The sequence below is a fragment of the Monodelphis domestica genome, chromosome 6 (genome assembly GCF_027887165.1).
Source record: "Monodelphis domestica isolate mMonDom1 chromosome 6, mMonDom1.pri, whole genome shotgun sequence".
Taxonomy (NCBI): Eukaryota; Metazoa; Chordata; class Mammalia; order Didelphimorphia; family Didelphidae; genus Monodelphis; species Monodelphis domestica.
This window is the reverse complement of record NC_077232.1, coordinates 185,140,768-185,165,628: the sequence shown is the minus strand read 5'-3', so window position 1 is coordinate 185,165,628 and position 24,861 is coordinate 185,140,768. Positions and strand designations below refer to the sequence as shown.

At 33.5% G+C, this 24,861-nt stretch overlaps 1 protein-coding gene across 1 annotated transcript in view; it reads left to right on the top strand.

Annotated features, from left to right (window-relative positions):
- The window catches only part of LRBA (LPS responsive beige-like anchor protein), an 854,371-nt gene that overhangs the window by 493,505 nt on the left and 336,005 nt on the right, over nucleotides 1-24,861 (top strand). The window contains exons 38-39 of the mRNA XM_056803808.1: nucleotides 14,920-15,044; nucleotides 23,314-23,460. Of these exons, the coding sequence (XP_056659786.1) occupies nucleotides 14,920-15,044; nucleotides 23,314-23,460 (272 nt within the window). The remainder of the gene's footprint in view (nucleotides 1-14,919; nucleotides 15,045-23,313; nucleotides 23,461-24,861) is intronic.

Sequence of the window (24,861 nt, the reverse complement as noted above, 5' to 3'; positions counted from 1 at the left end):
TTTTATTTCATTGGATTACTTAATTCACATTTAATGTTATGAGAGTTAGGTTTATATTTTCTACCATTTGTTTTGCTAGGTTTTTTTCAATTTTGTTGTTGTTGTTCCTTTTAAAATAGTGCTTTTGTGGGTAGCTGGGTGTCTCAGTGGGTTAAGAGCCAGGCCTAGAGATGGGAGGTCACAGGTTCAAATCTGGCCTCAGACAATTCCTAGCTGTGTGACCCTGAGCAAGTCACTTAACCCCTACTGTCTAGCCCTTACCACTCTTCTACCTTAGAACCATTACACAGTATTGACTCTAAAATGGAAGATAAAGGTTGTTTTTTTTTTAATAGTAGTTTTATCTCTAAGATTCATTTTGTTTAATTTAAGACAATCCTATTTCTATAAGCTTTTCCCTAGAGTCCTCAACAATGGATTCCTATTGCTAGCAAATAAAGTGATAGATTGAGAAAGTAGTATTATGTCTGTTAATTATATAAATTGTACATCTCTACCATAGTGTTTCAGAAAACCTGAAACACCTTTATCACACTTTACTGAAAAAAAAGAGTTAAATGATTCACTATCCAATAAGATATATGACTGTCTCTTTTGCCTAGATCTATAAAATAACTGTTTTTTCATTAAGATAGCCTGGATATCTGGAATATGATTTATAGTTGTTACTGGATAAATGGAGATTTTGGTTAATATTTTTCCCATCTATCTGCATGAAAACACGATGGATTTCAGTTTGTGAGATAAAGCATTTTCTTACATTCTATGATGCCCTATACTACCTGAACATTATTTCATCAAGATTTATGCAGAAAGTGAAACCTTTCTAGAACTTAAGCACTTTTATCTTCTAGATGACAATTCAGCAAAAATGTTTACAGCTTTTTTAGGAGTAACCATTTATTTAACTTGTAGCTAATTCCTAGCATGAATTTTTAATCTGAATTATATAAGAATAAAAACTGGTGAGATAAAGGCTTTTGAAAAACAGGTAGAATAAAAGAATTTACCAATAAAGTAAGAAGCATTTACAGATTTTAAGATTTGAAGCTTTTAAAAAAGGTATTTATTCTTTAAAGGTAGTTTAATCAAACTGTCATATGACAATGAGTTTCTAAGAAAAGGTGAACATTTTCTAGGATGTTTGAGTTGGTATGACAATTTTTCCTTTTAAACTAAGATTCTTTTGGTATTTTAGATTTAAGCTAGAGTTGTAGGGTTAAGTAAAGCAAGTTAGTAAAAGGACAGAAACAATTTTGACTCATTTGAAAATATCTGTGTATGAAATGAGTATCTATGTCATAATGAGACATCGACTTCTGATTTCATTAAAAAATCTTGTTCCAAGTTAATATTCAAAATGAATTGCTATCAGTTCACATTATTTATAAGGCAGAAACTTGGTCATTATATTTTATTTAATTCATTAAGTAAATGTTAATTATTTTTAGGAAAAAATGTAGTTTTTCTGTGACCATTTTTCTTCTGAGCCTGGATACATTGATTTTATTTACCCAAGAGTTTTTCCCTTCAATTTTTATACAATTCAGATTTTTTTGTCTTTCACAATATACTATGGATTTATTGATGCTTCTATTTTTTAGCCTTTGCCTGAAAGCTCAGCCCTTCTTTACTCTAAAATAGAAGGGAAGATGATGGAGGAAATTAATGAAGTAATAACAGCAGAACTACTCAACTGAATCATTTTCAGGCCTAGTAACATGTTTGGAAAGAGACAGTATAGTAGACAGGCGAAATGACTCAGCCTGGGCAAAAGGTGAAGCTCCCTCCTCCTTTGTCCCCTGTTATCTCCCTTGTGCTTGCCTCTTCAACTAAACAGAGGCTCCCCTGAGAACCCAAGTTCCTAGAGCTAAGCCCTGTGCTGCTGCTGCTGCCTCTGTTCCATTTTGAGTAAGACAATGGGCAAAGCTGTCCCTGTGCTTGTTTTATAGTTTTGCTCATCCAAAAAAGGGTAAAGAGTAAGGAAATATAGACCAATGATTCCTAAACCAAACCTAGGCTATGAGTAAGCAATTTTACATGGTGTGGTTATTAGATAGCCAAGAAAGTCCCTCAGGCAAATTTTTCTTCCATTTTCTTCTCCCTTTCTGCTGCTTAAAAAGCCCTCTTTGAGCACCTTGGAATATTTCGGAGGATTAGAATTAGAAAGAGTGACTCCATGGATAGATAGTGTAATAAATAAGGGACTATATTGATTGGTAATTGATAACTATCAGATCAGGCAGTTATCTTTTTTCTTCGGTCTTTCCCTCCTCCCTCTATACCTCCCTTCCTCCCTTTTCTCCCTTCACCTCCTTCTTGCCTCCCCCCATTTTGTGATTCTCCTTCTGATTTCTTTAAATCAACTCATGGTTGAGTTTATAATGTTTCAAATGAAATACTTTCTCTTCTTTATCTTAAGTAAGGGGTTTATTTGGGGAAGACGGGAAGGGGAGATAAGAGGGTTGGGGATTTCCCCAATACTACACTGACTCTTAGGTTGGAGGATGTTGGATTATAGTTCAATTGAGAGAAATGGCTGATAGGTCTGAAAGTTCAGTCTCTATCACAACAGAGCAACTCAGAGAGAGATATCTGGAATTTTGTCCTTCTTTCTTCAGTCTTCCCAATTCAGAGAGAGGAAACCTCCTTCTTCCTTCTTTCAAGGCAACCAGGTTCAGCCTACAATTGGTCTGGCTTCCAACTGCCTTTCTTGGCAACATTCCCAAAAAGAACATTCCTTTGACTAACAGGTCATCAGGCTCCACTGCTTCTGTCCTTTTGCATGCTTTCTCAATTTCTCTCTTCCACAATATCAAGGTGGGAAGCTACCTCTGTTAGAGCACAGAGATTGGAAGGCCCAAGTTTGCAAATTTATCTTTTTTAGCTGAGCTTTTAGCTGAGCAAGGAACTCCTCTCTGTCACATTTCTGTCTCAGTTCCCCATCAATTTGAAATCCACTAGATATGGAAGCTTTTCCCCCTATGCTTCCTCTGGTATTTCCTACCTCTTACACTTTCTCTAGGTTCCCAGGGCTCTCCTAAATAAAAATTTTTAGTATTTGAAATCCTGTGATAGCATTACTTCTTACTCTTTCTCTTCCTTTATGAACTGACTGAATGCTTTTATAGAATTTTTGACATTCAGATGGATAATCACTGCTGCATCTTCACTTAAAATAATATTTTGTTCATATGTCTGATTATTAACTATGTTTTTATGTATAGTTATAAAATAGAGAACCTTTTTTTTTAATGGTGTGTCTTTATTCATATCATTTATCCATATGGTATTCATTGTAGTTAATGGCATGAGGTACTTTTCTAAACTTTTCATTACACTACTTTTCCAATTTTCCCAACAATGCTTACATAATAAAGTATTCCTTGTTATATAAAATAGAAAAATGGTTTGTGTAATAATTCCTAGGTCTTTCTCAGCTGCTGATCATCTTTCCCATTTTTAATCTAGTATCAGGTAGTTTTGATAATTCACTTTCTCATATTTTCAGATCTAATAATACTAAAATATTTTCTTTTTAACCCCTCCATTATTTCCCTTTATTTTCTTGACCTTTTATTCATTAAAATTATTTTGTTTTATCCTGTAAGATATTCCTTTGGTAATTTGATTAATACAGAGTTAAGTTTGTATAGTAATTTGTGTAGTACCTTCATTTTTACTCAATTGATGTCCAGTTATGTGCATTTAATAGCTCTATTTAAAAAAAATCTGTTTAAAATTGTTTCTGGAAGAGATTTTAGGGGTGTCAAACCCAAGCCCCTAAGAACTTTGAACTGCAGCACTCAAGTGAATTTGAATAAGATTAAAATGTAATTGGGAAATATTGTTAACAAAATAAGTTAGATAATTTGATTTGTGGTTTTCTAAGTAAATATACTGCTAGTTTCTGTTTGAATTTTATATCACTGAATTAATGAATCTTAGATAAGGTTAAATGATCAACTCAGAGTTGTATAATTAGTAAGTACCAAATTATGATTTAAACTGGCATCCTCCTGAGTTCAAGTTTAGTACTATTGGACTAGGTCATGCTGAGTCTCAAAGACTGGCTTATCTTCATAACAAAGCTAATGAAAAATATTGGTGAAAATGCAATAACAAAAATAATTGTTGGGCTTCTGGGTAGCTCAGTAGATTAAGAGCCACATATAGAGATGGGAGGTCTTAGGTTCAAATCTGGCCTCAGACACTTAGCAGCTGTGTGACCCTGGTCAAGTCACTTAACCTCCACTGCCAAGCCCTTACCATTCTTTTGGTAAGTATTGGTTCCAAGATGGAAGGTAAGGGTTTAAAAAAAATAATTGCAACTCAGATTTTCTCATAGTAGGCACTTAATAATGTTTACTGATTGACTCATAAGGAGGGAGCCAGGTTTAGAAAAGAATTGGAAAGAATAAAGGAGAAATATTTTACAAACACCCCAATAAAATTAACACAACAGGGTAATAAATAATAATATATGATTAAAATTACCTTAAAATTTCTTGTCACCTAAACATTATAATTCATTAACTTTAAATAGTTGTAATTGGAAAGGGGCTGGGGTCACTTAGGAAAAGGCAGTCTATATAAGAGAGCACATCAAACTGGAATGGTTGGTATGGGAATAATTAAATGTAAGCTTTATTTTTCACCACTCTCAGCTAAGTTTAAAGGCTGCTCTATCGAGATCTTTTCACTAGTACCTTTACCATTTACCTCTCTGAGTCCTTTGGGGAAGGATATTGTTTCATGGTCTCTACCAGGCACCTGCCTCATTTCCTCTCTTTTCCTGCCTTTCTAGCTTTCCATCTATACAATTCTAACTAACAATCTAAGCAGTCCATAGTTCTACTCTCTAGGGATATTGATAAGCTTCTTGAATTCTTTCCTCAATGATTTACAAACTCCTACCATATCAGTACCCTCTCTCAACTTGGCCCTTCTGATACCCACTGTACTACTATCCATCCTTCCTACTGGACTTTCTGAAATGCTGTTCCAGAGGTAACAAATCTTTTTTTCCTTTCATTCTCCTATCTTCTTGTGTTCACCAAAACCTGACTCCTTCCTTATGAGTTTATTATTTATTAATATAATATAATAAATATTTATTAAGTGCCTACTATATACGAGGCATTGTGTTCAGTGCTGGGGAGGAAAAAAAAAGTATAGTCTTTGCCCTCAATGAGCTTACAGTTTAATAGAGGAATATACACAAAGAAGCTGTAGAATACAGCCTATGGATATGGGTTGGGGTGGGGAGGGGTTGCTGATGACTGTGAAGTCTAAACCAAACAAAGCAGCCTGTAGGAAATTAAGGTTGCTGAAAAATTCTTCTCCCCCCCTCCCCAAATATTTTATTTAATTAATTAATTTTGAATATTCATGTTCTTTACCTTTTCTCCTCCCTCCTACATCTGGGAACTGACAAGCAATTCTGCTGGGTTTTACATGTATCATTGTTCAAAACCCATTTTCATATTTTTCATATTTTCAATAGAGTGATCATTTAAAGTCAGTATCCCCAGTCATATCCTCATAGAAACCATTGATCAATCATATGTTTTTCTTCTGTGTTTCTACTCCCACAATTCTTTCTCTGGATATGGATAGTGTTCTTTCTCATAAGTCCTTCAGAATTGTTCTGAAGTCCATTATATTCAATTGGACCACAATTTATATCAATCTCTGTGTACACTCCTTTTCCTGCTCCTTTCACTCTGCATCAGTTCTTGGACATCTTTTCAGTTCACATGGAATTCCTCTAGTTCGTTATTCCTTTCTTGCTGAAAAATTCTGAGCATTTTATAAAGGGAAACTTTGGGAAGAGTTTCTTGCTTCCCCCGCCAACCAGAGCAGAGAGACAATTGAGAGTGTTGAAGAGGTGATGAGAATCAAAACTGAATAAATCTCCATGATGTTGAGATTTCAGGTGATGAGCATTTCTTGAAGGAAGCCACGAGGGGCTTGTGGGAAATGAAGTTAGGACTTTGCTTCCTTGGTATTTCTTTCCAGTGCCAGCTGCACTTTCACTCAGACCCTGTCGACGCTAGTGGAAGTTTTGGAATATTCTGCTTTCCATCGCTGCTTCTTGGCTCTCCCTCAAATACAATCATTTATCAACTTTTTCTCTGTTCAAGTTCATACAATCTCTATTTGCCACCTAATCAAGATTCTAATAGCTGTTATCTATCAATTCTAGGACACTCTTCTTGAGATTTCAGGGCCTATCTCAATCTTTCTCCTTTTCAACACTTGACCTCATATTCAAGGAACTTCATTATACTTATTGATACTACATCAATAACTTCTCAATTCCTCAACTTACTCATTTCTTAAGACTTACTCATCCACTTAACCTTAGTTATACACAAAGATGGTCATAACCCTGATCATGCCATCAATTCACTAATGTTCCACTTCTATGTTCATAAATTCTGAAATTCCTTTTTCTGATTATAAGCCTTTGTCATCCCATGTCTCATTTTGCTTTATGTTCCCCTACTTTGTTCTTTGGTCCTCACTATGACATCCAATTCTTTGATCCCTACATTTTTTCCCAGGTCATCTTCCCTGAACTGGCTATAGTTTTCTCCCATTCCCATATTGATCTCTTAATGAACCAGTTCAACTCTACACTTTCCTCTTTTCTGAAATCCCTTGGTCCATTGATCTCTTGCCAGTCTTGCCTCTTCAAGTCTATGTTTTAGATTTTTCTTGTAATACACAGCCTTCACTGCTACTTCTGATATCACCTCGCTGAAGAATATCCCCAAAATCAACTGACTCTCCATTAAGAATTTGTGTTGCATAATTTCAATTGTGGATTCCCTTGGAAGCAATTCTTTGATTCTCCAATTGATGTGTAAAATAATCCCATTCACCACAGCATTTTTCTGAAAACTTTTCATCTCTTCTCAGCCCTCCCACTTACTCCCCTTCTCTCACCCTCTCAGATTCTTGCCTCCATACTTTACTGACAAAAAAAATGGAGTCCATTTTTCCTGCCTCCTTTTCTGATATCATTCATATACCTTCTGCCATTCTTTCTCCTTTTACTCCTGTATTACATGAAAGAGTGACAGTTTTCATTGGAAGGCTAACCTCTTTACATGCATAAGTGGCCCCATTCCAACCCAATTCTCCACCAGACTGTCCCTCCAGTCATCCCTACTTTTTCATTAATACTCGGCCATTGTCTATTGAGTACTTCCCTGATGCCTACAAATATGCCCATGTTGTCCCCCTCTTCAATTGATCTATCCATCCTCTCTTGCTGTTATTTCATCTTTCCTCTTTTATGTGTGTGTCTAAATAACTTCAGGAGGCTATATACAATAGGTGGTTCAATTTGCCTTTTAAATAATGACTCTTCTCCTCTCACTCTTTTTAAAAATCTGTGCAGTCTGCCTTCTGACCCATATATTCATCTAAAGCTGTTCTCTCCAAAGTTGCCAATGATCTTTTAATCACTGACTATAATGATCTTTTCTCTGTCTTCTTCCTTCAAATTTCTGTAGCCTTTGACACTATAAGGAATTCTCTTCTCAATTTTTCGGACACTCTTCTTTCCTGATTCTTTTCCTACTTTTTATGTTGTTTCCTTTGTGGCATCTTTAGTTAGTCACATCTAGTAAGAGTGGAGGTTCCTCTGTCCTGGGCTCTCTTCCCCCTCTATATAATTTCACTTCATTATCTCATCAGTTCTCTTGGATTCAATTATTGTCTCTATGCAGTTTATTCTCATCTCTCTTCAGTTACCTCAGATCTTTAGTCTTTAATCTCCAACTGCCTCTTGGGTGTCTTGAACTGTTTGTCGCATGGACATCCTAAAGTCAACATGTCCAAAATGAAACTCAATATCTTTCCTCCCCAGGTCCATGTCTCTTCTTGATTTCTTTGTTACTACTGAGGGTATCACTATCCTCCCAGGTGCTGAGGCTCAATCTCTAGGTGTCATCCTGACTTTCCCCCCTTTCATTGCTCCCTTCTCCAATGTCACCAAAATCTCTTATTTCTGCCTTCTTAATAACTCTCCTATACTTCCCTTACTCTCTTCTGGTGATGGTACTACCCTGGACCTCATCACCTCATGTCTCAAGTCTATCTTTCTCTCTTGCCCATTTCCTACTCAGCTGTCAGAACAATTTTCCTAAAGTGCATATTTTACTATATTACCCTTTCCCACACTTTCTCCATCTCTGGGTCCCATTCAGTAAAATCCAGCCACTCTCCATTACTTTGAGGATCAAATATAATACCTTATGTTTGTCCTTTAAAGCCTTTTATAATCTGTCCCAATACTACCATTCTACTTACTACATACATATCTTACTCCCCACTACTCTGTTCCTAATTCTCTGGATTGCAAAATCATGACTTTACTGCTGTCATCCTGAAATTTTTCTCATTCCCTGGGGCCTCTTCTCTTTTGAATATTCTCCCATCCTTGCAGCCTTCTGATGGGATAGCCTTCCTCAAGGCCCTTTTCCTTCCTCTCATCAGTGAGTTCCTTTTTGCAGTTCAGTTTAGTATACTAGGGAAAGATTTTATCTCTTTTTTTACAGCTTGTTTTTTAGGTTAGTTATATTCTTTAGGAAGAGGACTTTTAGAAGTATCATTGGATGTTAAAACGATAAAGAGCCTGAGGGACCATATAACCAGTTCCCACTCAGTTTGTCAAGGAAGCTTTTGTAATCTACAGGGCCTTGCAAAGAGGTAAATAGTTAGAGACAATTAAAACTAGAATAGGAACTTGCTATTAGTGCAGAATTTTTCCCACTTTCACAGTCTTATTATTTATATAGTATTGAAATATGTGAACATTCCTAAATGTCACTACTAATATTGATTAGAATAATAGAATTTTTGAGCTAGAAGAAACTTCAAGAATCATTTAAATCAGTACTTAAAATCAGAATCTTCTCTTCAACAATTACTTGGCTAGTTTTTGTTTGAACTCACATAATAAAACTATCCTTTTAATCACGTTTCATAGAATAATAGTTTCCATTTACATTTTTGTACTATAATTTATTCTGCTGCTTACTCATTGATAGCACCCCCTTAAATTCCATTTCTTTATTGCCACCAAAAAGGGCTTCTACAAACATTTTACATATATAGAAACTTTGTTATTATTTTTTGTTCTCTTTGGGATATTGGCAAACAAGTGGTATAGCTCGGTCAGAGGACATGTAATCTTTTGTAATTATGGGGTATTATTACAAATCTTTTTCCAGAATAGCTATTATTCTCAGTTCCACTAACATTCTGTTAATTTGCTTGTTTTCTAGTAACCTCCCCAATATTTGTCATTTCCTTTACTTTTTGTCATCTTTGTCAATATGATGGGCATCAGGTGGAACCTCAGAGTTGCTTTCATTTGTATTTGTCTAATTATTATTGATTTGGAGTGTATTTTTCCTCATATAACTTGATAGCTTGGATTTCTTCTTTGAAAAGTACATGTCCATATCTTTTGACTATCATTTGCAGATCTAACTCTTAGTCTCGTATATCTAAATTTAGTAAGATCAAGAGGCGTTTTTTTTTTTTTAAAGCTTGCTCTCTTCTAGGCACTGAATGCCTTTATTGGATATGAAAGCCTTATTTAAAACAAAAACTTGATGCAGAGATTTTTCTCCCTAGTCAATGGTTTCCTAATTTAACTTCATTAGATTTGTTCATTTAAGCCTTTTTTTTTATTTTATATCATCAAAATAGTCCATTTTCTGTGAACTTTTTATTTATCTTTTTTTTTTGAGGAAGTTATCAATATCCTTATATCCTCCCATCCCCCTTAATCCCCCCCCATCTACAGATTTGAAAGATTTTTTCTTTGTTTCTATAATTTTCTTATAATGTTACATTATAAGTGTAAGTCATGTATACATTTGGAGTTTACTTTGGTATTTATATGAGATATTGATCTAAGATTAATTTGTGCTAGACTGATGAATATTTTCCTAGGAATTTTTGACAAATAAGTAATGTCTTAACTCAGTAAAGTCTTTGGGTTTAACACACATTAAGCTCATATTAGACTACTGTGCGAGTTTGCTTCTGTATTTTGTGTACTGAATTTATTTCACCAATAAGCCTCTTTTTAAGCCAGTATCAACTTGTTTTAATGATCACTGTGTTATAGTTAAAATCCAGTTTTGATAGATTCCCATCCTAGTTCTTTTTTATTTTTGCACTTAACATTCTTGCCCTTTTCTTCTTCCTTATGAATATCTTCATTATATTTTTCTAGTTCTATAAAATAATCCTTTAGTAGTCAATTGTTATGACTAAGTAAATTAATTTAGGATAATCTTAATTTTTATTCTGTCAATTTAACTTTAAACAATTTATATTTTTCAAATTATTTAGCTGTAGTTCTGCATGAATTTTATAGAATTTAAAGCATTAGATTTACATAGTTCCTGGATACATCAGTAGACAACCAAATATTTTATTTTATTTTATTTTATTTATTTATTTTTATTTTTTAAAACTCTTACCGTCTGTCTTGGAATCAATACTGCGTATTGGTTCCAAGGCAGAAGAGTAGTAAGGGCTAGGCAATGTGGGTTAAGTGACTTGCCCTGGGTCACACAGCTGGGAAGTATCTGAGGTCAGATTTGAACCTAGGACTTCCCTTCCATAGGCCTGGCTCTCAATCCACTGAGGTACCCAGCTGCCCCCGACAACCAGATATTTTATAACATCTATAGGTGTTTTGAATGGAATTTCTCTTCCTACGACTAGTTTTCATGGTGGGTTTTGTTGGTAATATTTAGGAATGCTGATGAGTTATGTCAATGTAATGTATCTTCTACAACATTTTTGCACTCCAGTTAACTTTTTAGTTATTCTCTAGGGTTTTCTAAGTCATCATTGTTTGCAAAACTCATAATTGTGTTTACTCTTTGCCCATTTTTAAAACCCCTTGATTTCTCTCTACTGATGACAATGTATGTCTTTGTTTTACTCTTGTTCTTTTTTGGAATGGCTGCAAATCTCCATTATTTCATTTACTTTATTAGTTAACCTTTTTTTTTTAAGGCATCCACTGATTCCTTAAAAATGAATTAAATTAATTTTGACTATTTTCCCATGGTTACATGATTGATATTTTTCCCACCCCTTCTCCCTCCCCTTTCCTGTAGTCAACAAGCAATTCAACTAGGTTTTACATGTATCATTGGTCAAGATCTGTTTCCATATTATTACTATATGGAATAGAGTGATCATTTAGAGTCTACATCCCCAATCATATCCCTATTAACCCAACTCTGATCAGGCAGTTGTTTTTCTTTTGTGTTTCTACTCCCACAGTTCTTTCTCTGGATGTGAATAGTGTTCTTTCTCACAAGTCCCTCAGAATTGTCCTGTATCATTGCATTGCTGCTAGTAGAGAAGTCCATTATGTTTGATTGTGCCATAGTGTATCAGTCTCTGTGTACAATGTTCTCCTGGTTCTGCTTCCTCTCACTCTGCATCAATTCCTGGAGGTCATTTCAGTTCACAACCATCCACTGATTTTAAAGGCATAGTATTAGTATTTTGTTCTACAGTATTACAATATTTAACAGAACATGATCAGTGATGACTAAAATTTCTGGGGAGCCCATGTAACACCTCTACCTTTTGGAATTAGCCCAGAATGATAGTAGTAAGTGTTAAATGATAAGCAAGATTTAATTATTAGTTATTGCCATTTGTCTCTGAGATGAGAAAGTAGTTAGGGTGTAGTGGCACATCCCTTACTTTTAGGGGAGGCTGAAGTGGATGCTTCATGATCTTGGGAGAAGAATAAAGCCCATTGAGAAAAGGGAGGGAAAGTGTATGAAGGGAAGGAAAGAGGGAGGATGAGAAATTGAATGTGTAGGTCCTTTGTGGTAAATAAAAAACATGCTGAAGTGGAAAAAGGTCCAGACTTAAGAATCAGGACTTAGTATCTTGTTTCATTTCAGCTACTAACTGGGCAAATCATTAATTTCATCTGTGAAATTGGAAGTTTGGATGAAATTATTTCTAAGGTGTATATTCTAGAGTTATGACTTTGAAATAACAAATTTGCTTTTGAAAAGATTTATATGTAATATAGTAAGACAGATGTGTTTGGAAAAAATCACTTGCAAGTCATATTGCCTTGTGTGATACATTGATTGAGAATATTGAAAAAACTAACCTTTATTCACAAGTAATTGTATCACTCCTTTTAATTCATTAATTAAGTATTTTTAATTTAATGTTTTACTGGGTGTTTAGTATTTTTTTTATTTTTTTGCAGTATATAATTAAAGTCACATTATCATGAGAATTTTTCATGTGAGAGCCATGAACATTCCTTGATATATTTGTCTCTTTCTATAAAATGTTGTTATTTAGTATTTTGAAATACTTTATGTTTCTCATATTCTGAAGATAAATTCAAAAATGATATTTTGTTGACTATATTTGGATTGCTCTTTTTATAAAAATTAAGAGGAGTTATCAAATAATTAGTAAAAGATGTGATAATTTATTCAGTTTTTAATCAATAGAATAAAATTATTTGCACATATTACTCTAATTTCTTTTGAATTAGTCTTAACTCTTCATACATATGCCAGTGTCTATTGTCACTTAATTTTGGTATAATTTTACTATAGTTGCTTAACATCACCAATAATTTAATTGTTATCTAGAAGAATAACATTTAATTTGATCAAAAGTACAGCAGGATGGATGAGTGACAAATTAATAATTTACCATCTTTTCATAATACTGTAGCATGAAATATTGGAAAGATTGATGGCAGAAAAGGTTAACAAATTTCAGCAGCTTTCATTAGCTTTACATTGTCATATGTTTGTGGTGCTGACTGAAATAAGCTTTGTAGGGGATCCAGTCTAGGGAACTAATTACTTGTGCCGATTGCTATACTGATGAATAGACTCATTGTAGCTTTCCCCTCAAGATGAGCAGCAGTGTGTGATTCACGACCGCATCCTGGCTGATATTTGATAATAATTTTAACAGATAAATGTAGGAAGGCAGAATGATGAAGTGCCTATTCTGGCTCTGTGACTACCAATGGCATCCACATAGCCAGCTGTGTTCTGCCTTTTTAAAACATCACTAATGGGAAATTCTAAGTTAGTAATTGAGCTAAAAATAAATGTCTTTCCCTTTTTGATACACATATAACTATAAGGTATTTTCAATTAGTCTTTAAAGAAATATTTTTAGTTTTTATTTTGAACAGAATAATTGACCATATAATATATAAATAAGATTCTCTAGGAAAGCAATTATATACAGATAAGCTTTATACATATATGTTTGTCTATGTACATATATACATACATGGATATGTGTGTTTGTATATATACCTGATACATTTTAATGAGAAAAATATATCCTATTAGCATTTCCTTCCCTGCTTGTACCATATTCTTTCTCTTTATAATAATCATCAAAATCAACAAAGGACATATTTGATATCCATGTTTTCCCTATCTGTATTCTCAAAAAAGAGGTACTGAAAATATTGTAGACTTATTGCTTTTTAAAATGCCTATTGATAAAATTACATAGTTTATTGCATCTTCTCTTCTTGAACTGAATTTGAATGACTTAATTCATAAAATTACAGCTCTACAGACCCTGCTTTATTTTTAAATTTATTCTTTGAAATGTAGTGAATATCAATATCATTTTTAGCATTTTGATTTGTAAATTGGTCAAGGATACTAATTTGTCACAACCAACAGGCACATAGTTTTATTAGCTCATGAAATACAAGTGAGGTTTTATTTTGTATTTATCATTCTAGCCGAATTTTCAATTATGGAGAAATTTTTTAATTTTACTATTGAAATTCACAGGTCTTCAAGCTTTATAATGTTTTCTTTTTGGTAAAGAATTATACCACAGGTGTCCCCTCCATTCTGCCTTGCATAATAGGAATTTTAATTTAAATGTTTTTCTAGCAAGATGTTTTTCAGTGTTCCAAAATGTATCTATAGAAAACGCTTTATATATTTGAAGAAAACATAATGGAAGATAAATTTAGCATAATCTTTAAAAAGCAAATTTCAAGAAGTATGTTTTCAATATAACAATTATTGTACATCATATAGCATGTAGTTTTTAATTAAATATAAAAACATAGTACATGAAAGAGAAATCCAATCTGATTTGCTTGAAAATAGATTGCTATTTCACTTTCCTGCAATGGTTTATTTAAAAACAGTAAATGGAAAAGAAATGCATTTTCTTGTGTTGTTCTAAGCCTCAGGGGCTAAATGTAATGAATATTTTAAGAGATTATTTTAATTAAATTCCTGCACATCTAAACAGAGCAATATTTTATTATCACATACATAACCATGTAACCAAGGTATTCATTAAAGTTAACACTTTCTGGACCAAGCATTCATAGAATGATTTACTGACCTTGTGCAAAAAGGCACAAATTAGGAAGAAAAATGAAGGGGGACAGACTTTGATTAATATAGGTAATGTTATACCATATTTATAATAGCCTTTTCCCTATTCTGGTTTATAAATGCAGTCACTGAGAAAGGTGCCCTGCTGAGGCTGAAATGAGGCTGAAATCGGAGCACATGCCACTAGAGTGTGGGGAAACTGATCACACTGTCAGCAATTCATTTCAAAATGATGTATTTAGTGCTCATTTCACCTTCCAAGAAAAAAGGGAAAGGAGTTCCTTAGCCTGGAAGGTGATATTGTTATTTTCAAGGACATACCTAAGCAAAAGATTGCAGCAAGGGGGGGGGGGGGGGGTGTTTAACAGGGACTGGATGGGGAGAAGGGAAAAAGGCAGAGCAAACAAGGAGAGCTTTATGCAGAAATTCAGTGCTACCACGCTGTTTGATAATTGCTAACATATGTGGCTTCTCTGTTTCATTGTAGTCGTCCTCGTGAGTTCTGGCGCCTTGACTACTGGGAAGATGACTTGCGGCGCCGGCGACGATTTGTGCGTAACCCTCTTGGATCGACACATCCTGAAGCGACACTAAAAACAGCCGTGGAACATGGTCAGTGTAAAAACTGCTTCTTGCCCATAGCAGCAGGTACAGTACGTGGTAATGAAGAACAGAGCTTCATTACTGCAAGGCCTTATAAAACAGTTCAGCACTACATTTCAGAGTTATTTTACCCACAAATAAAACAAGTAGTTACTTTTTCATAGACAGGATAGTGTCTGTAACCTTGTGGTGTTAAGCGTATGCACACAATATATTACACATGCAACATTTTTATAACAGACCTTATGTCTCTAGAGTTGGAAGCTAAAATTTTTTTAATGACACATTTGAATTCATTGCCTTCATCAAGTAAAAGACCACTAATTAATTTAATTGCTTTAATATAAAAAAGAAAACATTTCTAAAATCTAATATGTTTGGAGGTACTCCTGGCCACATGATTTTTCCTCAACTGCTGAATTTTAACTTGAAATTCCTGTGAAGGGTGGAGGAATGGTAATAAATGTCCAAGTGCCCTGGCCTAGGGTAGTCTCTAAGCCTTGATTTGTAGATGGTAATGATAGATGACTAGTGGAAAAAGAGAATAGATATTATTTTCCTATGTGCCTGTTCTGCATCATCTTGTTATCAGAGCTCAACAAAACATTTTCCCCCTTTTTGTTGTAATGAATATCATGCATATCATAGATTCTTGTTCAGGAGCAGTTTTTGGAAGCTGTCTGATAAGATAATGGGAATGAATGAGTAGAACTACTAATTATTCCTTTGGGTTTAACCATTTCTTTAACTTGATCATGCACTTAAACTTCCTATTTTATATTTAGGAAAGTTATTTAAGATACATAGTTAAGGAAAATATAAAATTTACCCATACTTACCCTCATTTTATTTTGATTATTGACAAAACTGATTACATACCTTAATATTTTTAAATACTAGGAATATTTTTATTTAATATTTTAATGCTTTCCATTTAAAATTCCAAAGATTGTATTTACATTGATATGGTCAAAGTGCAAAATATGAAGGAAATGCTAATTTAAGGCAATTAAGAATATCATTGAGATCTAGCTGAAAAGAATATAATGTTGGGTTTGGCCTCAGCCAGGCAGCTTAACCTCTTGCACTCAGCCTTAAAGAGCCATTTCTGGAAGAAAATGTCTACAATATGTCATCAGATATAACACCAAATGTGACATCAGTCCCTTAAAATAAATGGCCATACAGAGAATAGTCAATAACAAAGTGATCTAAAAGCAATGAGTCCCAGAGCCCTACACCTTCAACTGAAGGAGGAGGGGAAGGAGAAACAAAATGTAGAATTAATTAGGCCACTTCTACTTTGTAGGAGTGTATGGTGGTACTATGAATTTTAGGGTAAAATTTATTTCTTGGTTAATGATCCTTACATTGAAAAGATCTGCTCTTTTAAGGGATTTTTTCCATTTCAGAAAGAAAGGACTTAATACTTTTTGATGAACAGTTTTTTTGACAATTTAAGAATTTTTTGGACATTTTTTTCATTTACTAAAGTTTTTTCATTTTTTACTTAAGATAAGCCATGTGTTTTCACAAAATTTCTCCATTGCATAATTGAGGTTAAAGTTTATTTTCTAACCTCATTCACAAGTGAACAGAATAATATGGTTTTTATTCACTGAAATTAAAATAATCAAATTCATTCTTCATGAATATTTTATTTTCAAACGAAAGATTTTCACATTCATGCCAGAAAATTACAAATTGAGCCATCCATTTAAACAACTACTTATATGATGATACTAGTTCTAGGTTTGTTATTTGAAAACAGTTATTCCCTGGCAAAGCTTGTCTGCTAATATTTTGCAGTGATATTAAATGGAAGCAATTTACTTTCTAACAGTAATTATCCCATACGTATACCTTTTGTTAAATTTATTAAGAAGAGTTACTGTAATCTTTAAAGTAACAATGAAAAGGTTGAAATAGCATAAATGATTTGTCTTAAAGGTTTTAATTTCATTTCACAAAAGAAAACTCTAAGCTAAAACTTTTGGATTTGATCCTGCCCTATTTAGTAATATTTTTGAAAGTCCTCTCTAGTGATTTTTCAGTATGTAAAGCAGCCTCTGAACAATTTGAATAAGAAATAGATTTTAATAGAAAAATATGCATCTTTATTTTTTCTTCTACATTTCTAATTCAAGTTTTTGTTGTTGTAGTTCACTTAAAAGTAACGCACCGTACCAGGTGAATAGGCTGACTGATTTAGGTGTACCATTGGGCTTACCTTTTGTGAAAGATGCTAATTATACTTATTTATTATTTAAAGAATAAAAAAAAATGTGATGTAAGAACATTCTAGGAAGTTTTGGAAATCAGTGCCTTGGTGCTTTTGTGTGATGCCATAATTTTCTATCAAAATTTTCTATCCAAATTTATTCTGAAAATAGCTCTAAAGTATTAATGATGTAAATTGAATTTCTGAGCAATATTTCTTTTTAAGAAAGTATCTTGAATAAGTTAAAATGTTGTACACTCAAAATAAAAAATAACTTAAAAAAGAAATCCAAACACAAAAAATAGCCCAAGGTGTTACAAAATCCTGTAATACATAAAACCATATTGAGTGAAAATGTTTAAATCTAGCCAGATTGTGCATTTCCTGTTGTTGGTTTTATTATTGGGCTACTGCATTTTCAAAGTACAGAACTGTGGATGGAGTACCATGCACTGCTGTATTATTATCAAAGTAAAACATCCAAAGGGAAATCTTCTTGGATATTACTTATGTATTTTAGTTGTTAGCACCATCTTTTCTAGGGATTGATTTGATTTGAAGGAAAGCCTCTGGTGCAAAGGTGGCGGAGTAAATACCTGAAGACTAATGTTCTCTGTTCTCACGATCAATACCAGCCCCATGACTCTACTTCTGGCTACCTTCTAGTTAAAAACAAATTTTTTAATTCTGACAATTTAATTGCCCTGCCCAAGTTCACATTAACTTGCTTTGGGGAAAGGAGATTTAAGTAATTTTTCAAAGAGAGAACCTCCAAAAAAGTTATTTATAAAAGTCATTGTTTCAGTGTAGGATTTTTTAACTTGTAGACGCTGTATCATATCCTAAAATTAAAATAAAAAGTATGTTTAAATTTTATGAGTACAATCTATACCAGGTTAATATTTTGATTTCTGGGGATTAAAATTTTCCCTTTTAATACATGTATTTACATATATGGGTATAAATATTAAATATTTATTACCATTCAAATACATGGTACCTAATACATTTACTAACTTATATTGCCTGATTATTAACATAGAATTTTAGAGCTGATAGGGATATTAAAGATCCAATACCCATATTTTACAGATGAATAACCTCGAGGCCCAGAGAAATTAATTGATATGCATATGATTAGGCACCTACTTAGTGAGGAGATGAGATTGGAACATAAGTTGTCCGAGTTCTGATAAAGTAACTTTTCCCCTATCATAATGTTTTTCAAACTCATTGTTTAATTTAGTTGACATTTTCCCATTAAGTTAAAAGCAGACAAATACAGTTAAAATTCAGTGTGATAATGTGAAAATAACTTAGCAAGGTTCTATTTAAATGTATTTTTGTTTAGGTGATTAAATGAATCCAAATTAGAATCCTTGCAGAAACATAGTAGAAAGATGTATAATTATTTTTAAAAACCAAAACATTAAGATTGTTTATTCCACATAAAGAAAAAAACTTGTTTTTCATTGTTGCTGTTGCTTTTTAGTCAGATTCAATAAATAGCAGATTATACTCTTAATCTTGGCCTTTGGTAGATGCTCATCTAGCATGCTTTCCTGTAATATAAATATATTCTTGCGGAGATTGTCATGAATACTTTATTATCTATAAGGATGGCAGAATCTTTAGCTGGAAATTATTGTTATAGATAGAATAGAGTGTTACTTAATCTGCCTATCCAGCATTATGATAAACTTGAAATCAATTCTATTTTGAGTTATCACAACAGTTCTGTTTTAATGTCTTATAATAACAGATAGTAAAAAACAAGTTAAAAGACAGGTTTTTTGAAGCACCAAGATTATGCCCTAATCAAGTACCCACCATGCTTCTGTCTCTTTAGCAACTCTTCAGTTCCCTCTGTTTATGTAGCGTTTTCTAGAATTCCATCTTCAATAGAAGAAACATGAGGTTTTGTTTTGTTTTTTTCAGAAATGGAAGTGCATTGCTTTAAGCAATACATATTTTCTTGAGCTTGTCCCATGTCCCCACCACACTTCTTTGTAAATAGCATAAAGTACATGATATCCATGTGTAACATAATGCATTTTTTGAATCATTCCAATGATCATTAATCTTATCTCTAAAATAATGAAGGTAGAACCATATCTCTAAATCTGAATAGAGGATAGCTTTTGTAACCGTCACCATCTGGTATACTAGTAAATCTACCTCAAAAATCTGTTAAGTTTGTTATCATTTCAGTAGTTGAGATGACAGATTTTGCTTTGAAGAATGTAATTTTTCTTGAAATGGTGCCTAAGACTTTGGTGAATAACCTCCTCCTACTTAGCTTCTGAAATATTAACTATGGCAGTCTGCTAATTGAGGAAAGGAAGAGAATCTGTGAATCTCAAAAAGGGAGTATTCCCACCTACCTTTTCTTAGCTTCATTCACCCTGCCCTGCAAATAAATCCAGTGTTGCTTCAGAGCTTGCCTCATATTGTCTCACCAACATATATTTAGTGCTAGGGCTTCCTCTTGAATTTGGTACCAGCTTTTAGTAATGACAATGTATTGAGCTCTATGTAAAATACAGCTAGAGACACTTTTTTCTTTGATAAATTATTATAGTTTTATATAGTAATTATAGTTTCAGTAAATTATTTAGTTGAAACTATGATGAAACTTCAGCAAAGCTAAAGCTAGACATTTCTACATTGTACTGCAAAAGAACTGAAAAAATTTCATTATTAGTAACCTTTTCATATCCAGAAAATTTCTTGAGTCAAGCCAGAGTTGAACACACTGTTTGCATTTTAATGATTCAAAAGTATACCCTGACTTCATCAAATTAAATGGTTAGACCAGAGTGGAATACACTGACTCACAAGTGAAATATGACATCAGATACCAGTTTATAAAATGGTGATTAAGTGGTATGGTGTTGCTAAAAATAAAAATACATTTCCCCCAATGCATATAAACATTATAATTACCTTTATTTTTTTTCTTGGGATTGTTTTATTCTAATTTTGAAAAAAAAATCTTTAGTAGAAAGCTATTAGACCACTGAGAATTGAACAACAAGCGCATGTGGTGTGTATTAGTGTACTGTTGGTAATTTTACTGCTGCTAACTTAAAATCCTCAAGAGGGAGTTAATTACAGGAAAACCATTCTAAATATCAGTAAGTTGCATATTTTCCATGACAAGAGGATTTTTAGCTCGAATCAAAAAATTCCAAATCTAAGCTTTTCTCATTTTAAGTATCAAAAAATAAAATAAAAGTTAAAATCCCATTTACTATTTCTGTCTTTCACACAAAACTTTCCTTTAGTTGAAATGTTTTGTTTTGTTTTGGTTTTTGGAGCAAATTATTAACAAAATGGGAATATACACATCTTTGCTTCAAATTCTAAATTAAAATTATTTAAAATTAAAAATTTCTTGGTTCATTTTACTTTATCTTCCCTTTAAAATAAATTTGCATTTGTTTACCAGAAAGTTACCATAAACCATGTTATATTGCCACTAGGGACCATCTTCCTCTGTAAATGTTTATAGATTAGATTTTTTTAAAAAAATAAGCTAGTGGAACCTAAAGTCATGTATGGAAGTAATCAGGAAAAATAATGAGCAAGGTGTTGAAGTTGGTCTTGATGTGTTTGGCATATGTTCTTCAAATTTGGATTTAGATATGAATATTTTTCTAATTTACATTTTATGCTTGATATTTTTAAAACCATTTTTACCACTATTTTTTAAAGTAAAAGCAATACTTAACTACATATATGTATGACAACTTATATACTATATGCACCAGTTATATGGTATTTTTTCATAGTAGGTAGAAATCATCTAATAAATGTAAAAATTAACATATTGATTGTTGCAGTTATCCAGTATTAGTCATTAATTTCCTCATTTTAAACCTCATTTTAAATTTTCATACATTTTTCAAAGACTTATGTGTGTTAATATGTGAAGATATAAAATTCAAAAAAACCCAGAAATGGTTGCTTGTTTGGGGCTAATTATGTGTTTCTCCCTACAAAGTAAATATTAAAATAATGAGATAATTTCTCTCATTCAATCTAAAATAGTGGTTTAATACTGTATACTTCTAACTTTTGGGATAACGTATGCATTGACACCCACTCTTTTAAATGATGTGTATATAATAGCTAATAATAACTATTTTATATAGTCCTTTTTACAAAGAATTTTACACATTTGATCTCATGTATTTAAGAAAATAAAATTGTATTCATCTTAGAAGTATGAGAATGAATGCCTTATAAAAAACAACCACTCCCAGCTTTTAGTTTTTACTATATTATTAGGAATAGTTATAATTCCTATAGTATCAAAGTATAAGGAGAAAATCTCCATTTATTTTCAAATAATTACTTGTCATAATAATAGAATAAATTAGTGATAACTATAAATGAGTTGCTTATGCTATAAAAGTGAATGTTTACTATTAACACTATTCATAAATTATCCTTGACTCTTTAGAATTAAAATACTGGAAACATCCTTAGAGATATCTAGTCCAACCCCTTCATTTTATAAATGAAGAAACTGAGTCTTTTAAAGTATAACTTGAATCAGGCTGTCAATCTGTGCTACAATGTATATGTTTAAAACCCATTTGGATTAATTCATTTTGATAAAACATACATTTTAGTGGGCCATCTGATGCTACTTTAGTCCTTTCTTGGGAACTTGCTTGAATGGACCAAATCACTTCAGCCTTTCAAGAGGGAAAGCTCATGCCCATGGCTCAAGGAATCAGGTGTACCAGCTCTGGGGACTAGATCAAGTTTGTGTAAAATGTGAGCATGAGAAGTTGGAGCTCTAAGATGAAGATTCCAAACTTTCCTTTATTTCACATAAAATTGAGGGATTTTCTGTGCACTAGAAACATTGGTGAGCTTTTGTTCACAGTCTGAGATAGCTTATTTCCTGGTGGTCCATGAAATTGGTTCTGTCCCTCCTAAGCAAGCAGGTATCCATACCCTCTGTTCAGTAGTTGAGTTAAAGGATTACGGTATTTGAAGTTTTGGTTTCATTTATAGTTTCTAGATTATTTCTCCCAGTTATTTCCCACCCAATCCTATCCTCTTTCTCAGTTTCATTGTTAACTGTCGGCGCCCCCCAGAGCTCCTGCTTTGCAGATTGCAGAGATCTGTGTGCTTGCTTCTGTCTTCCTCCCTCCTACAGCCTTGTCACATATCTGAGAAAATGGGCATGGCTCTTTTCTGCTAGTGTATTTGCAGAGGCTTCTCTGGCCTGCCAAGCTTTTTCTGTTGTGTTTATCCCCAGGGTGCCTCAGCCCTTTAGTTTAACCGCCTGGAGAGGTGGCTTTTACACCTCTGGTTTTCTAACCTTGCATCTTAGGAGAAACTACCGTAGCCCTGTGGAGCTGGCTAGGAGGATTGAGAAAAAGAAGAGGAGATCTGAATTGCTAGGAACCAGTGGCTTCATTAATGACACTGATTTCATCTGCCCAATCTCTATGGGAAACCTCAGCCACCCTTTTTACCTTACTTCAATTTTTTATTTTTCTCTAATTCAGGCTCCCACTCCAAATGCATCTGACTGTTATATGTTATTTCATAGAATGAAGTATCTCCACCTTACTCCCCAAATCTCTTTTGGAAAACTGAAATTATTTGTCTGATTAAATGTAGACTTGAAAATGTAAATATTTTTCTTCTTCCCATCCCCTCTTCAGGAAGTGCTGGTTTTCAATCTTCCCCTCTTTTAGATATAAATCAATAAATGATGCAAAGTCACTGGTTCTGAAGTTGAGTTTAATGGGATAAGTGTTAAGGGTACTAGGTTTGGGAAATAGACTTTGTCATACATATCTATGTGCTGTCCTTAATACCTGTATGTTTCTGTGTATATGCCTGTATACCTGTATGTTTCTGTGTGTATAATTCAGTACATTTGATTATCTTGGACCAACCTTCTCTTTATTTCAAAATTTTAATCTTCCCACCCTACTTTTGACCACTATCTCCTTCCCTAAGCTGATAGACATCCCTGGTTTTGTTTTTTGTATGTGTGTGTGTGTGTTTTTTTTTTTCTCATTTCAGCTTCAGATGAAGATATCCTTACTAAAGGAAAACAGTCCATCAAGAGTCAAGCTTTAGGAAATCAGAACTCAGAAAGTGAGATTCTCCTGGACGGCGATGATGATACCCTGTCATCTGTGGAGGAGAAAGACTTAGAGAATCTTACTGGTAAATTCTGCAGTTGTGCAAATATTCAAACTAGTTTACCAGTCAATTGTGTAACATTGCTGTATTTTCATTTCTGGCAACAAAAGACTACTTAGAATGTGAGGAATTCCCCCTACATTTAAGTTAAAGTAAGATTGTGTTTTGTTTCTGCTGGGTCCCCCCACCCCCGACTTTATTTACTCCAGCCTATCACTTCCCCATCTCCTCCCAAGAAACACTGTCACTATTTTTGGCTCAATATTTCTTTTTATTGTCGTGGGCTTTCTTTCATTTAGGGGAGTAAATTTTTCCCTTCTTTTTTGTTAAAAATAACAAAAAGGATCCTCTACCACTCAGCTTTGGGGCCTTGCTGTCTAAACACTCTAAAAGTGTGCCGAGGTAAGTAGTTTGTAAACAGATCTAGTCCTGGAGAACAAGAGTAGCTTTGATACATTGATTTTTACTAAGTATGCTCTTCTCTTTATATTTATCTTCTCTATAGAGAGCAAAGACAAGAAAAATTCTATTCCCAGAATCTAGTGACATTTTGTTTTCCACAACTTCCTGGCTATAGGAAGCCAGGTTTCTCAGTATGAGTACAATTGACAAATTCTCAGCTTTGCTTCCAGGATGGAAGGAAGGTAATAGAGAGTGGATTGCCAATAGGACATTTGTTTTCCTTAGTGTAGCATATTAATATTTCACTAAATGGCTTTGTTCCTCCATTGCCTATAGCTCTTTCAACAGGACTATTGGAAGGATTAAGGAGGAAGAGCAGTAAAATGGAGATGGTCCAGAATTATTTTTTAGATGGAAAGTAATCCCCTTTATATTTTTCTCCTTTGGTAAAAGTAAAACCTGAACTTATTGTTCACAAACAGTTATTTTTACCTTTACCATATACTTTTTGATAAAGGAAAATAGAAAGCAGGATAGGATATGTAGTCTCTAGTGAAGACTATATAATTCTCAGGAAAATGAAGTAAAATTAATTGGAGCATTATGCCTTGCAACTTTTGTTCCCTCCTCCCTCCCTTCCCGAGTGGCAGGGAGAAAAGAAATTGTTCATCTCTATCTAGATCCTTCCTTCAAAATCCACCGCCCATTTCCTCCTCTTTTATTATGCTTCTATTCCAGCTTCTGGTAATACATTCATACTGTAATAGAGGTGAAAGGGGAGTTTAATTATATAATCTTGACAATGGCAATAGGATTAAGAAGTAATCCTCACTAATAAAGTGGTGTGGGTTAGAAATGAAGTGGAAATTGTCAGGGGTCTTCAGTAGGACCTAGGCTGCCCTGGCTCCTGCAGCTGTCTGCTCACCCCATAATTGAATGTCTGAGAGTGATTGAAAAAATGTTATTTCTCTTCTGGATTACATGCTAATGTACAGAGGGCAAAAGGAGACAGCAAAAGAACAC